The 15265-nt window shown below is 42.1% G+C and overlaps 2 protein-coding genes across 9 annotated transcripts in view; one reads left to right on the plus strand and one right to left on the minus strand.

The window, feature by feature from the left end:
- tnn (tenascin N) overlaps window positions 1-15265 on the minus strand; it is a 52548-nt gene that overhangs the window by 20328 nt on the left and 16955 nt on the right. For all 8 annotated transcript variants that reach the window (XM_080778592.1, XM_080778590.1, XM_080778587.1 and 5 more), the window contains exons 7-9: window positions 13183-13365; window positions 12628-12717; window positions 1196-1459 (exon numbers count right to left, since the gene is read on the minus strand). In XM_080778592.1, coding sequence (XP_080634718.1) covers window positions 1196-1459; window positions 12628-12717; window positions 13183-13365 — 537 coding nt within the window. The remainder of the gene's footprint in view (window positions 1-1195; window positions 1460-12627; window positions 12718-13182; window positions 13366-15265) is intronic.
- Window positions 6789-9740, plus strand: LOC308325874 (E3 ubiquitin-protein ligase TRIM21-like). Its single transcript, XM_080778607.1, has one exon. It carries the CDS (start codon window positions 6795-6797, stop codon window positions 8403-8405), a length of 1611 nt encoding a protein of 536 aa, XP_080634733.1. The 5' UTR covers window positions 6789-6794; the 3' UTR covers window positions 8406-9740.

Below are 15265 nucleotides of genomic sequence, written 5' to 3' on the forward strand. Positions count from 1 at the left end.
TTGGAACTAGCATGCATGCTTCTCACGTTTTCTGTACTGAAATAACAGCAGAGTGAAGAAACATACTACAAAGATTGAACAGAGACTGGCAAAGACGTCGAAAGAAATAGAAAAGGGAAAAAGGTGCATGTATTATTTTCCCGCTCCGTTTTAGCTTGTTTCTTCTGATCTAAGCCTCATCCACCATGGGACAGTTAGGCTGACAGACAGACAGACAGACAGACAGACAGACAGACAGACAGACAGACAGACAGACAGACACACACACACACACACTTTGACAGAGAAATGAACAAGGAAAGTGATCCCTTTGTCATTTCCCTGTTCAACACAGGCTATACAATAACATATTATATTCTGACTGTTCGCTGAGTGTAAAAACTGGGGATACATGCAAATCAGCCTTCCAAACCACAAGCGTCTCTTGACGCCTTAAGAAATGTACACTCAGTGCACAGCTGGTAACCATCCTAGCTGGAAGCCAATTTAAGAGACGGGAGAAACGCTTTCGTTCGCTATTGGTCCTTTCGGTCAGCGTTGTTGTGTGAGCTGCATTCTCTCATGGACATCTGACCCCAGGCCCAGAGTTAAACCGCTTTGAAAGCATGGCCTCTCAGTCTAATTATGATAAAGTCTCTCTTCAACATAAAGTGGAGGTTTCCCTTTTGGCAGGAAAGTGCAACGGGTGGGTACAATATCTACCTCTACATTTTCCATTTCTGAAGAAGAGGAACGGAAAAAAAAGAAGTCTATAAAGCTCTATGGGAAAAGAATAATACTAACAGACACATAGCCTACTGTACAGTAGGGAAATCAATGTCTGTGATTTAAAATCTATATGAGGTGAGTAGAAAAAATTAAATACAACAACAAAGTAAGAAGCGGAGAGACTGAGCATCTCTCCATCTACCTTAAAACATTTAAAAAAAACACGCCACCTGGGAGCATTTGATGAATGGTCAGTACACAGGTCACCCTGTGCACATGTTCCCCTGCTGAATCAATTTGCAGGGAGACTATGCGTGTGTGATTTATCATTGTAGACACGCCGCCGTGTGTTGTTGCGGGGGTAAGGCTATGCCTTTAAATGTTACATATTACGGAAGTGAGCGTCCTCCGCTGTAGTCATAAGCAGCCTATTGGAGCACCCCTCCCCTGCCCTTTGTCCACCGTCCTGTGGTGCAGCAGTTTTTACCTGTCTCTGCCTGTGTAGAAGACTTCCTGCTGACCCTGTCCCCCTTGACAGCCCAGATGTAGACGGTGTAGAGCACTCCGGGCCTCAGACCGAGCAGCCTGTACGCGGAGCCGTCCGGCCCCACAGAGATCTCCGCGCTGGAGCCCTCGACAGAGCTATAGCTCAACACGTAGCCGTCGATCTCTGCCTGGATTCGATCCCACGTTACATAAGCGGTATCTTCTGTTACCTCAATAGTGACTAGGTTAGTGGGCGCGTCGATATCTGTTTCAAGAAGAGGAGAGGAGGAGGAGGAGAAAAAAGATTGTTGTTGTATTTGCTGACAACGTCAAAATCGGCACAGATGTTAATAGTACAAATGACAGAAGAGAACAAACAAAACATGAACAAGTAGAGAGACAGAGAGAGATGATGTGTTGGGGACAAGAGGTTAAAGAATGGTTCTGTCGTCGATCCAGCTATTTAGATGTAAATTTGTTCCAGGATACCCATCAAAGCTCTACTGTATTAGAATCAACTGCAACCCCCGGAATAAACACTGCATTTCATTATGTTCCTGCTTGCGGTACACCATGAGCGTTCCATTGTGCAGACACTGACGAGCAACAGAAGGTTCAGCTGGCAGATACTTCCTCAGATCCTTGAATTGCAATGGCAGAACGTGTGCCATTTGGTGAGGACGTTTTTTTTACCCAGACATCTTTCAGCACCATGAAGGCAAACATCTGTACTTGAGGTAACAGCTGCCCTGTTTGTCAACAACAGATGCTGCCCTACCAGGACGTGTCTGCTTTATGCAGAAGCGTTTGAGCCCTAGCTGGTGTTTGAGCTCCATAGGCACGCCGGGAGCGCGGGAAGACCAGGAGGCCTGAGTCTATAACACAAGTTACACAAGGCCTCTGTTTGTGCAAGGAAGCCAGTGAGGGTAGAATATTAGAGACATATGGAGGAGACAAATTGTGTGCGTGTGTACGCACGCACGCGTGCGTGCGTTTTGAGGGGGAGGAGTGAGAGGGACACAGTGGCAGAGGCTTTACGCAAGATGAAGGGAATGGTGCAGTGAAGCAAGCTCGCAGAGACACGCACGCTCGCGCGTGCACGCACACACAAAGAGAAGGAAAGAGAGACCGAGCGGAAGTGAGAAGAAATGTTAAAGCAATCATCATTTAGGGTTATTCCTCGGTGGTTCGGTCAAGGTCACTGTGCTGTCTGCATCATGAAAACTGATTAATGATGCATTCAGGAAGAGGAAAAAAACGACTCTCTCTCTCTCTCTCTCGCCCTTGTGGCTATAGTGTTGGGCAATCTGTCAGCAGCTCAATGCAAAGTACAAGATGCATCACAGAGCCACAACATTTTCAAGAGGAATTTATAATCTCTTACATCATATTAGGGTTGAGTGTTGTCTGCAAGGTCTTAAGAGAATACAAAAAAATGAAAGCTTCCTTCAATAGTGTTTTAAGTGAGCACTTGTCAAAAATCATCACATCACGTATAAACACAAAGTGACAGGGAGCAACTAGCTGTAGGTTGCCGACTTGCTGTCCATCTTACTTATGCAGCTATTAGAACGTGAACAACCTCAATGCCATATCCTGTAACCATTTATCTAAATGTTGGTGGCCAAGGCAGTTTGAGCACTATAAAATAATAATGCAATTCAATGCCAACGGCGCTTTGTAATTCCAAACATTCGTTTGTAACAAATGTGTGTCTCACATTTGGATGCATGCGGTACTATATTTACCAGAAAATCGGACCCAGGTCCTTCTTTTTTTTTGTACTTGCCTATAGCAAGAACCCTTCTTGCTTCTACTGCATTGATTTTGCCCCTAACGTCACAGCAAAAATGATGGATAAGGTTTGCTAGACGTTTCACCTCAGTAGCTGCTTCACGACAGTGGCTACTATAGACTACAAAACAACACTCGTGGCTTTGGCCATGTGGAGAACAGCTTATCCATTATGGGTGGCATGCTCAGCACAGCACCAGCCAAGGGAGCTGCAGCAACAGACAGTTTTTCATAATTTACACCCTGCTAGCCTTGCTGTACGGTACCAGCCGCAAGTATCTGGAAGGGGCTTTGTTGTTACCTGTTACATACCTGGCCTAGGGGAGCCAAGTACACAACAAAAGATACAGGGGAGACACAGTACTCAAAATAAATATTAATTTATTTAAGTCATCAAAATAAGAATTAAGTTAAATCATAGTACCAAATTAAAGGTCAAACAGATGAGGTGTGGAAATCAGTAGTCAGTAGTGTAGTGCGTGTATGCATGAGTGAGATGTGTGTGCGTGTTGTATGTATTAACTCAAATGCTGAAAAGGTGCATGGTGGGAGAAGGGCAGAGGAGAACTGAATACTACAGAGCTGAGGAAGGGACTGGGGAGACAGGCTTATATACAGGGCGTCGGCACCGGGCCCAGGTGCCGCCGCTTGACTGATTGTCATGTGACAGCTCTGCTCCCCAATCCACTGCAAGAGGAGGAGAACAGAAATTAGAATAAACAAAGTAAGGACTATAAATAACTAACCAAAGTGAATAACAACTATAATATATAAAGTACACCAGACCACATAATATAACATACTATACACCCTAATATATAGTACCATACAATATACCCAGGGGCCGTCACAGTGGAGATGCATGCCGTGCTGTTTTTCTTGGGGTTAGACAGTGATGCGTGACATGCACACATGCACGCGCACGCACGCTCGCACACGCACACACACTCTCTCTCACTTAACGTTTTTCCCAAGGTCCATTTGCACTGCAAGCAGTTAATGAGTCTTCATAAGCAAGAAGAGCTGATTGAGCTGCAAATAAAAGTTGCCCTTGAGCCTTTTGACAGTATATTGTCATTATCTCAACTAGGCCATTATGCCATGGTAACGATTCATTGGGAACGCATGCCTTACCGGTTTGCAGTTGTCAGAGCTTTAAGTGACAACTGGTTCTCATATTCTCATTCATGGAGATCGCTGTGTGTGTCTGTCTGTCTGTCTGTCTGCTATGGAGATTGCCGGTGTCCCTTTTATGGCCATATAATTATGGATATCCGTGATGTCATCAATATGACTTCATATTGATGACATTGGTGCATGTATGCATGCATTCCTCTGGGAGATCTACAGTATAAACATCCATTGTCATATTATAGTTCTGGACAACCTTTTTATATCAGAGGTCAGAGTATTTTAAAATGTAATTTTGGTAGGTCTATTTCTACTTTAACTTAACCTCTTAAACCTTTCCAATAATTTCCAATCTAAAAGCTTACAACGTCGTTGTGAAATTATTGGATAAAGTTCCCCTAGCCTAGATTTTGAGATGCTGGGGTTCAAATGGTAAATGTTTTCCCACCAGGTGGCAGTAACGGGTAAATAGCTATAGCACAAGGAGGAGTTTCTCAGTGACGGAAAGCTACTGAAACGAAAGTAAACTGTGAAAAGTTTGGTGGCCAGCGTGACAGGGACAGAATAGAAAACCAAAACCTTTCAACAGAACGTCAGAACGTTTCATACAACTCTGACAACCTAAACACAGCCACAGGTGAGTAATAAAGATACTGATCCATTAAGAGAGAATAATGTTAACATTAAAATGTATCCACTTGCCATAGCTATTTTCATATCAATTCCCAGTCCAATCATATAATTCAGAATGGCCCATGATCAGTCACAAAGTGTGCTCCTCTGACCGCAGATCTCTGCCTATAGCACAATTTGCAAGTAACACTAGATTTGTTTTAATATGTTGTTGAATCTAGAGTTGCACCAGCTATTGACAGCCAATTCAACCAAACAAAGGTCCTATCTGATTGTATTATGTTAAACTCACCAACATTGCAGGCTTGCAGCTGTAGGCCTACATAAAGCTTGAATTATCTTCTATGTGCAGTTTTTGTTTAATAAAAATCCACCGTAGACAATGAGCTACTTATCTGTCAAGAAATTCCATGTGTTCCGAGTCCTGGAAACTTGATTTCCTGTAGTCAAACATTTTGCTAAATTGGTGCACCACAGTGTAGTGCAGGGATTCTCAACCCGCGGGGGGGGGGGGGGGGGAGAATTGATAATTTTGCCTATTAATTAAATCCAAAATCCAAATTAATTCCGTAGGACTATGTGGTTTGCATGGGCAACAGTGTCTTTATATCATTAATTAATAACGTAACATAGCCTAATATATATAATAATAATAATAATAATATATATATATATATATATAATATTCATACATATATCATATACCCCAATGGATAGAAGCAAGCCGTAGGCTTTCTTGGGTTTAAAATTCCTGTGCTTTTTTCTGCAAACTGTTAATAAAGTAATCAATCATTATATTGATTGAATTTGCCCGAGTCAAACCAAACGCCAATCGTCATCAGTCTGATCATGACAACTTCCTGTCATTCGACCAATCACTAATACTCTATGCCAATCACGTGTTCCAAATTCTGATAAAATGCCAAAGAAGAAGAACGCAGCCAATCATCTGCCGTTCTCAATCCGGACAACGGTTTGATAGTTTGATTCAAACGAAACGAAGGCAAACAGGGGGGGGGGGGGGGGGGGGGGGGATATGTATTTTCAGTGTGTAGAAATGGCGTCTGCCAGCTGTCTCCTGTCTGAAGATCAGTTCCTGTGTTCTATCTGTCTGGATGTGTTCACTGACCCAATCACCACTCCATGTGGACACAACTACTGCAAAACCTGCATCACACATTACTGGGACACTAAGGATGTGTGTCAGTGTCCACTATGTAACAAAACCTTCTGTAATAGACCAGAATCCTCTGTTAATAAAGTTCTCGCAGAGATGGCTGATCAGTTCAAGTAGTCAAAGAAGCTGAGACAAACTTCCAGCACAAACCCAGAACCTGCTGAACCAGATGATGTCTCCTGTGACGTCTGTACTGAGACCAAAGTCACTAATACTCTATGCCAATCACGTGTTCCAAATTCTGATAAAATGCCAAAGAAGAAGAACGCAGCCAATCATCAGCCGTTCTCAATCCGGACAACGGTTTGATCCAAACGAAACGAAGGCAAACAGGGGGGGGGTCGCCACATTATTTTGGGGCGTCCAGTGCAGGGATTCTCAACCCGTGGGTTGCGATCGCCCTGGGGGTCGCCACATTTAAAAAAAAATGTAATGGCTGGATAATGGAAATTGAGAGTTTACATAGTACACATTCCTTAATGATGATCTAGTTTGGTTTCATATTCGTATTTATTAATGATGTATTTTGGCTATTATTATTTAGGTTATTGTAGCAGTCAATTTGTATTGGGGGTGGGGCAGGGTTCGCAAGACATGGCCAAAGCATTTCCGGGGGTCCCCAGCCAAAAAACATTGAGAACCCCTGTTGTAGTGCACCAATTTAGCAAAATGTTTGAAAACGAGTTGAAGGCTAAAAGGGGAAGTGGCCTTTTATAGGGCCACCCCATGAGGCATTCCTTGGCCTACTGGGAGTGTGTCAGCAAAGTTTCACACCAATCTGTCCAGTGGTGCAACAGATTAACAGCAAAATAATTTCCAGCACACTAAACAATTATTTTTTCAAATGTATTTTCAGTGTGTAGAAATGGCGTCTGCCAGCTGTCTCCTGTCTGAAGATCAGTTCCTGTGTTCTATCTGTCTGGATGTGTTCACTGATCCGATCACCACTCCATGTGGACACAACTACTGCAAAACCTGCATCACACATTACTGGGACACTAAGGATGTGTGTCAGTGTCCACTATGTAACAAAACCTTCTGTAATAGACCAGAATCCTCTGTTAATAAAGTTCTCGCAGAGATGGCTGATCAGTTGAAGAAGTCAAAGAAGCTGAGACAAACTTCCAGCACGAACCCAGAACCTGCTGAACCAGATGATGTCTCCTGTGACGTCTGTACTGAGACCAAAGTCAAAGCCTTGAAGTCCTGCTTGGTGTGTCTGACCTCCTACTGTGAGGCTCACATGGAGCCTCATCACAGAGTCTTAAGGTTAAAACGACACAAACTCATTGACCCCGTGAAGAACCTGGAAGACATTCTGTGTAAGAAACATGACAGACCTCTGGAGCTGTTCTGTAAGACTGACCTCATGTGTGTTTGTCAGTTCTGCAGTGAGTCAGACCACAGGTTACATCAGATTGTATCTCTGAAAGAGGCATATGAAAGAAAGAAAGAAGAGCTGGGAAAGACAGAGACCGAAGTTCAGCAGATGATCCAGGAGAGACAACGGAAGATTCAGGAAGTCCAACACTCAGTAGAGCTCAGTAATAAAGCTGCAGACAGAGAGATAGCAGGCAGTGTGCAGCTCTTCACTGCTATGATCAGCTGTATTGAGAGAACCCAGGCTGAGCTCATTGATGTGATCGAAGAGAAGCAGAAAACAACAGAGAAACAGGCTGAAGGCTTCATCAAAGAGCTGAAACAGGAAATCACCCAGTTAGAGAAGAGAAGCTCTGAGCTGAAGCAGCTCTCACACACTGAAGACCACCTCCACCTCCTCCAGAACCTCACATCCATTAACACTCCTCCACCCACCAAGGACTGGACAAAGGTCAATGTCCTTCGGTCTTCATATCTGGGGACTGTGAGGACAGCTGTGGCTCAGCTGGAGAAGACACTAGGTCACGGAATTAAGAAGCTTTGCGATGCTGAGCTGAGGAGGATCCAGCGATATGCAGTGGATGTAACTCTGGACCCTGATACAGCACATCACAAACTCATCCTGTCTGAGGATGGAAAACAAGTGAGTCATGGAAAATTAAAGAAGAATGTCCCAGAAAACAAAAAGAGATTCACTCGATATAGCAATGTCTTGGGAAAACAAAGCTTCTCCTCTGGGAGGTTTTACTATGAGGTTCAGGTTAAAGGGAAGACTACCTGGGATGTAGGAGTGGCCAGAGAGTCCATCGATAGGAAGGGAGCGATTCCACTGAACCCCAACGATGGTTACTGGACTATAGGTACAATGGACTCTGCTGTCCTGCCTGTAACAGAGGATGTCCAGAAAGTGGGAGTGTTTGTGGATTATGAGGAGGGTCTGGTGTCCTTTTATGATGTGGAGGCCAGAGTTCACCTCTACTCTTTCACTGGCTGCGCCTTCACTGACAAACTCTATCCATACTTCAGTCCCGGTCTTAATGACAATGGTTCAAACTCTACTCCTCTGATCATCTCTCCTGTTAATTTTACAGATTAGACTAATCCTTGACATGAAAAGGTTAGTTTTCATTTACCCATTTAGACCAGAAACCCCCGGCCTATACATAACTATAACTTAAAATCCAGGAACCCCTTTTGAGGTTGTTATTGTTGCTACAGTATAGCAACATAATTTATGTAGCAATTATTTTATAAATATTTTCTTTTCCATAAAATTTTGGTCAGAATTTAGAAAGTGTTTTTAGAATCGGTCTAAATGGGTTAAGAAACAAATGTGTATATTTTATAAAGGGTATGTATAAAGGGTTCATTTACAGGTTTATTGTCTTATTCAGCCGCATCGTGCCTAAGTGTGTGTACGGAATTGCAGTTTTCCAATCTGTGTTATTTCACCGTGTTGGGCAGAGACCACACAGCACGTCACTCCCTCATGTCCTTGACAATACAAAGTTTGAAGACCACTGGTCAGATGGTCTCGAGATATGGGGCAGATTTCAATATTCCTCAATAAAGATGTGGCACATTTCAAATGAAACCACCGACTTTCAACCTAAATTCCATTGTTCTTACAGTATATGAGATCATTAGTGTGTGTATAGGCCTACCCTATGTCGCTGACATTGCAAAATGATGAAGAAATTAAAAGAACGAATTTAAAGGGGAATTAATATGAATGAGTGTAGAGTGGAAACTATTAAATGAGATGTGACTGACAGCCATAGTAAAATGCACAGTTTCACTTGCAAACCCACAATTTGTATAATTGTCTACTCTGCAACTGAAGGCCAGTGGTTGTAGTGAAAAGGGACGGCACTGGCCCACCCGCATACTGTCAGATTGAATTTAATTCAAGCTATTGACACGTTATTCTCATTCTCTCTCTCTCGTCTCCATCCCCACACACTCCAGTAAAGCAGAAATATCATAAGTGAAAACATATTGATGGACAAGTGTGAAAGCTGTCCCTCCAAACGGGCCACGGCAGGGTCCCCAGAGACGATAATATTATCTGTTATAACAGTCTCTCTCTCTTTACCTTGGCCAAGCCCATCTGTATTATATTACAGCATACGGACCTCAGTGTAATCTTTATTGAATCAAATTCAGAATCAGTAACAGCTGTATGTTGTGTTCATAGACTTTATAGTCCTTTGGCACATATATTGACTTTGTTAGCAGCCAATCCAGGCAGAGATTCCATTGACATTGGGCTGTCTGCACGCGCTCATCTTATCACTGTAGTTCATGCCTTCTTGTTGCCATTTTTTTTTCTTTTGTCAAAAATATGATAATATACATTATACGATGCAGTGTAAGCTATACTAGCCAGCTCCTGTACGTAACTGTGGACACATATCAGTTGCGAGGTCAGATCATTTATCATATTTATTTGTCATTGTGTTTTTGTATCCCTTTTTCCAAATAAATTCTGTGATATTTAGCACATGTTTTGTCGGGCGGTCATATTGAAAACCCATCTCCTGTTATGTCGTTCCAATAAGCAAAGCGTGCCGTTGTTCTTGGTAGGTACAAAAAGGAGATTCATGCAGAGGTCCTGAGAGCAGTGGAATGTGGGTAAGAATGAAAGAGGTGCAAGAGGGATGAGAAATAGAGAGAAAGAGATGAGAAGTGAAAGATTTGGGAAGAGAGCTGGTGGTGGGATGATGGAAATTGCCGGTCTAGAACAGTATTATAATGTATCATGAGTAGTCCCTTAGGACAAAGCTCAGTTTCACTGCAACACATTGTTGCAAGGTAAAGGCATTCCTCTAACTGTAGAACTCTGTAGAACACATTCTAGAGAGATGCAAACCACCCTCCACACGCACAACTCACATTTATTCTTAATTCCTCAATTTGTATCTTGATCTTCTGTTGCAACCTTCACTGTTCAATGGCTACAACATTGATTTGATCATTTTGTCATTCCACAGTGTGACTGTAGCATCCCCCTTCTGGGGCTGAATTGTACTTCCTTAAGTGTTTTCTATCACTTCAATATTAATATAATAATTGTCTATTTATTTATCCTTTTCCATTCCCTCTCCATTTTTCATATGCATACCGTAACCATATCCCAAGTGGGACTTTGTGTAACATGTTAACAGGTGACTGAGTCCTCTAGAGCCCTGCCAGCCATATTGAACCAATAGCAGGGACTATTAACTTTAAAGTATGACAAGGAGCTAAGTGCTTTCCCCTTAAATCTCCCCCTAAGCCTTTTCGTGCAACACCCCAAATGAAGGATTGACTAAATTGGAGTGAAGTCAAGCCACCGACTGCCAGGGGCAGATTAGCACCCTCTTACTCGGGCGAGTGTGCGTGTGTCGGACGTGTGTTTATACTCAGGAGGACACACACACAGTCAGACACACACAGTTATGGCGGAATGTTCCCTGATTGCATTCAAAAGCAAAAGAGGAGCGCTGAGGCTCCAGAGGTATACACTAAGTAACACCCGTAAATGAAAGCCATTTACTGGGCCGCCCAAGGGTCTGGGAAAAAAACGAGCCATCAACCCAGATGAACAGAGAGAATTAGTTGCAAACAGAATTCAAATCACACTTTAGGTGAGAGAGGAGAAAAGTCCAGATATAGAGACACAGACAGAATGACAGAAAACTGGGGGGGGAAAGCATAAAAGGGAAGTTTAATGGGAGAAACTGAAGACCAAAATGTGCCATTGTGGGAGATATGTAATGGTCAGTCCAATAGCCCAGATTTAAGAGACAGTCTACCCAGACCCAGCTGTTAAAATGAAAATCTTCAATATATTCCTCCTCACGTCCCTCGTCAGGTCCAACACAGGGAGACCTGTGAGGAAGGCTCAGTGTCGTGCCACGAGTCCTCAATAGCGCCAGACGGGCCCGATAAATTATGGACTTCACTTGGCGCAATCAATGTGAATCATCCCAGAGAGATTACATAGTGTATCATGATCCTCTTCAAGGATGATGGATACCTCAGATATAATGATCAGATCATTAGTTATACGACCACGGTTGGGAAGTACGGGGTAGGTCAGACCGCTGTTATTTTTCTCCGCAACATTCTAATGTTAATCTATGCTCCGTCATACGACGGTGTCGCGCGCCAGAAATATGCAATCTACAAGCTCGCAACATGTAAATCACCTCATTTCATCACACGTCGTCGTCATACATGTATGACTAATATATAAAGGCTTAAAACGGTTTTGTCCTGTCGCAAATCTTTGGTCAAGTCTCAATAGTCTTAACAGAATACATGCCACTGCACTGCCAGATTGTAAAACAAATTATCTAATCATACAACTCTAATCATTTACAATTACAAATACAAATTGTATCTGTGTTGGCACATCTAATGTACCAGTTACATTATTGTTTCTAATCAAAATGTGAGAAGGTCAGAAAGGCACACATGCATGTTGATACTTTGCTTGAAATCAAAAGATGGTATCTTCATTGATGCTTAATTAAAGAACTTTGAGTTAAAACTCTTGACAGTAAACAACACTGTTGTTCCAAGTGGACACTGCCTGGTTTTATGAGGTACACTATTCTAGTTTAAAACATACAGTATATTTAAGAAATGTAAGTATTATTTCACTTATTAAGTATTAATTTTAAGAGGGTAGTAGTACCGGTAACTAATCTGTAATGGACTACATTCCAAAAGTAACGACCCATTACTAGCTGTATCAATAACTGAACTATTATCTTTGTCTGGGTCATGTCATTATGGAAGGCAGATATGATACTTGACATGTTATGAGTATTTTCTATTACGTTCTGACCACAGTGAAATTGTGTGAGGTCAGACAGAGGCAATGCCTCTCCAGCCCTAAGAAAGAACTGGAATGTGTGCCGTTCGCTAAAACTATGTTTTATTATCTCAAGCGACTGCTCAAAGAATCTCCTACATACTGTATTTACCCCTTGAAATACAGTAAGCATTGAATTAAAACCATGCTAGTCTCATCATAATTATATTTTACAAATCCTTTTAAGTGTGCACAGCTAAATCTATTTGATTTAACTTTTAAAGTGTACAAATTCACATTTTAATGTGAGAGACAGTACCTACAGTATGTACGTTAGACCAGAGGCTCTCGAGGATTCAATCCTTCGGGAAAATTAAGATTATTATTATTAAGTAGTGTCCAGGGATCCACAGAGTTCCTTGAGGAGGTTTCAAATTCAAATCGGGGTCGTTGGAATTAAGACATTTGAATTTGCTAGACGGACATCAACACAGTAGCTTTATTAGTTTCTGACCTGTGACCCCAGTGACTGAGGAAGGCTTTCCTTCAACGCTCCCCTTGACGGCCTGGACTTTGATCTGGTACTCAGTTCCTGGATGCAGACCTGCAGGAGAGAAAACACACACACACAGTCACACACAGTCACACACGCACAAATTACAGTAGATGAGATTATATGATGGGCTACTGTGAGACGACAGTATTCAGCCGACTTGAAATTCACCTTGAGTTCCCATTGCAGTGTTGTGTGTACGTGCTTGTGGTTATGTGTGTGCGTGTGTGTGCGTGCGTACTGCGTGCATGCGTGCGACTGTGTGTGTGCGTGCAAAAGCCTATTTATCTCCGTGGCCAAAAGGGGATTCCATCTAAGCTTGTGGTTTTAAGACGTTTGGCTGTGACCCGGGTTTGACATAAAATGTATGTTACATAAAAGTGTGTATGCGTGTGTGTGTGTGTGTGTGTGTGTGTGTGTGTGTGTGTGTGTGTGTGTGTGTGTGTGTGTGTGCGTGTGCGTGCATGCATGTGTGGCCATTCAGCCGTGCATTGTGTCTGTCCCATGACGACCTACCCACGATGGTATGTCTGGTGCGTGCCTCCTGGCTCATCCGAACATCCTGCTCCTCTTCCTGCCCGGCCGGGTCCACGTGGGTCAGTCTGAAGTGGTCCACGGCCGCAGACGGGTTCCTCCAGGCCACCTGGATGGAGTCCTCCGTCTGACCCACCACCTTTATGTCATCAATGGATGTCATCTCTGCATGCATGGGAGACCGCAAGAAACACTCCAGTGTGAGAGGAAGGAAGGCACTGGAGCATCTCAGACAGTTTAAGCCCTTTTCATTCAGGTCAGGTCACTCCAGTGTGACTGTGAGTGGTAACGTTCAGAGCTACAATGTTTTGTGAATAAAACATTTGTATTTCTTTTTTAAACGTTTGTCTATTGGATTTTGACGGAAGCATCCATTGCATACATATCCACGACATATACTGTAACATATTTGCCTCGTATAGATACCAATTAAGAAAAATACAGTATTAAACATGCCATTTTTTTCTCACCAAATGAAAAACGTAAAGGGCAAGAGTCTTACAAGACAAAAGTGAAAATTCTATGCGAGAGTAGAATGTTCTAAATCACTGGTTGGGTGCGGGGACTCCCACGGGTCCTTGAGGAGGTTCCGGGGATCCCCAGCTACATATTTATACAGTAGTTAGGAACCAAATGGACCCTTACGGGTACAGTATGAGCTCTAGTGTTGTGTGTTTTATATCACATGCTGTCCTGAGTTGACAGGGTTGGGAAGATTTTTTTCTAAATATGTTCAATATTACTGATTAACATCTTTATTTAATTCAAGTAAAAGTCTGTAATGTAATAATCAGGTTATATTACTTTGATTAGTTCATCAAAGTAGTATAACCACACGTTGCATTATATTATTTGATTATGTTTTGAATAGTGCATGGTGTATAATGCACCCCTAAAACAAGACTTGTGTACTTACAAATACAAATATTTAACTCAAAGTACTTTTTCCTCCCAATATAGCTAGCATCAATGAAGGTTGTCATGTTTTGATTTGACGTAAATCAAAATGAATACAGAAGGTATTCTTCTCTAAGGAAAAAAAAACGTTTTCTAAGTTACCAACCAGCCTTGAAGTCTTTCCTGCCTGCATGTGCTTCCCTGATCTTTGCACTCAAAAGACGCAAAAATGTAAAAGGCCTAGAGCATGGAAATATTATCGTTATATATTTGAGGTAATACAGTTAGTAAGTGAATGTTTAGAGCACTCACTAGTGAAAATAAAACACATTATAGAGAAGTGCATATTGTGGTGGATTTCTTTGGACTGGAGAGGCCTCTATCTGTAATTGCCTCTATCTGACCTCACCCAATTTCACAGTGGTCAGAATTTAATAGAAAGGATTCATACTATGTCAAGTATCATATCTGCCTTCCATATGACACAACCTAGTATTAACCTTCACAAACAGCCAAAGAAAATAGTAAGTGATATAGCTAGCAAAGGGTTGGGAAGGTTACGTTTATTGCATTACAGATTACTTTGCAGATTACGACTGAAAAAATTGTTGCCAGGCAGTTGGATTCAATATCCCGTCAATCCTGTGAAAGTGAGTGCTATCCTCCACCTTTTGCTGTTCATTAGTATTTTTAATCATGCAAATATATATAAATTATATATTTATTATTAGAGTTACAATTATTTTGTCACAATGGTAGTTATTTTGTCACTGTTGTTACATAATCCCCTGGCTGTACAGTACCTTTTTTTAAGTGTAAAAGTATCATGAAGAGAAGACAGTAGTAACCCATTACTCGTGAATGACTTTAGAACATTACAACTGCCAATATGAATACTAGCCCTTACTTCAAAATGTAGGCTACGTACATAACAATGCCAAGAAAGACAGAAAGATACATTGTCCAAAATAAACTGTACACACAGCTGGGAGTTTTTCTTTTGCTTTACTGCCAGCTGTGCTTTTCTTTTCGGGAAGAAGAAGAATACATACTGTAACCCATTTGAATCAGATGATTGTTTAAAGTTGAAAGGCCTGTAGGCAGAGGAGAGACTGTCTCATGCTGTTAGCTCCTCACACAGCTAAATGTCAGATGATGCCACATGTGT

Source organism: Protomyctophum bolini (genome assembly GCF_963924005.1).
Source record: "Protomyctophum bolini genome assembly, chromosome: 12".
NCBI lineage: Eukaryota > Metazoa > Chordata > Actinopteri > Myctophiformes > Myctophidae > Protomyctophum > Protomyctophum bolini.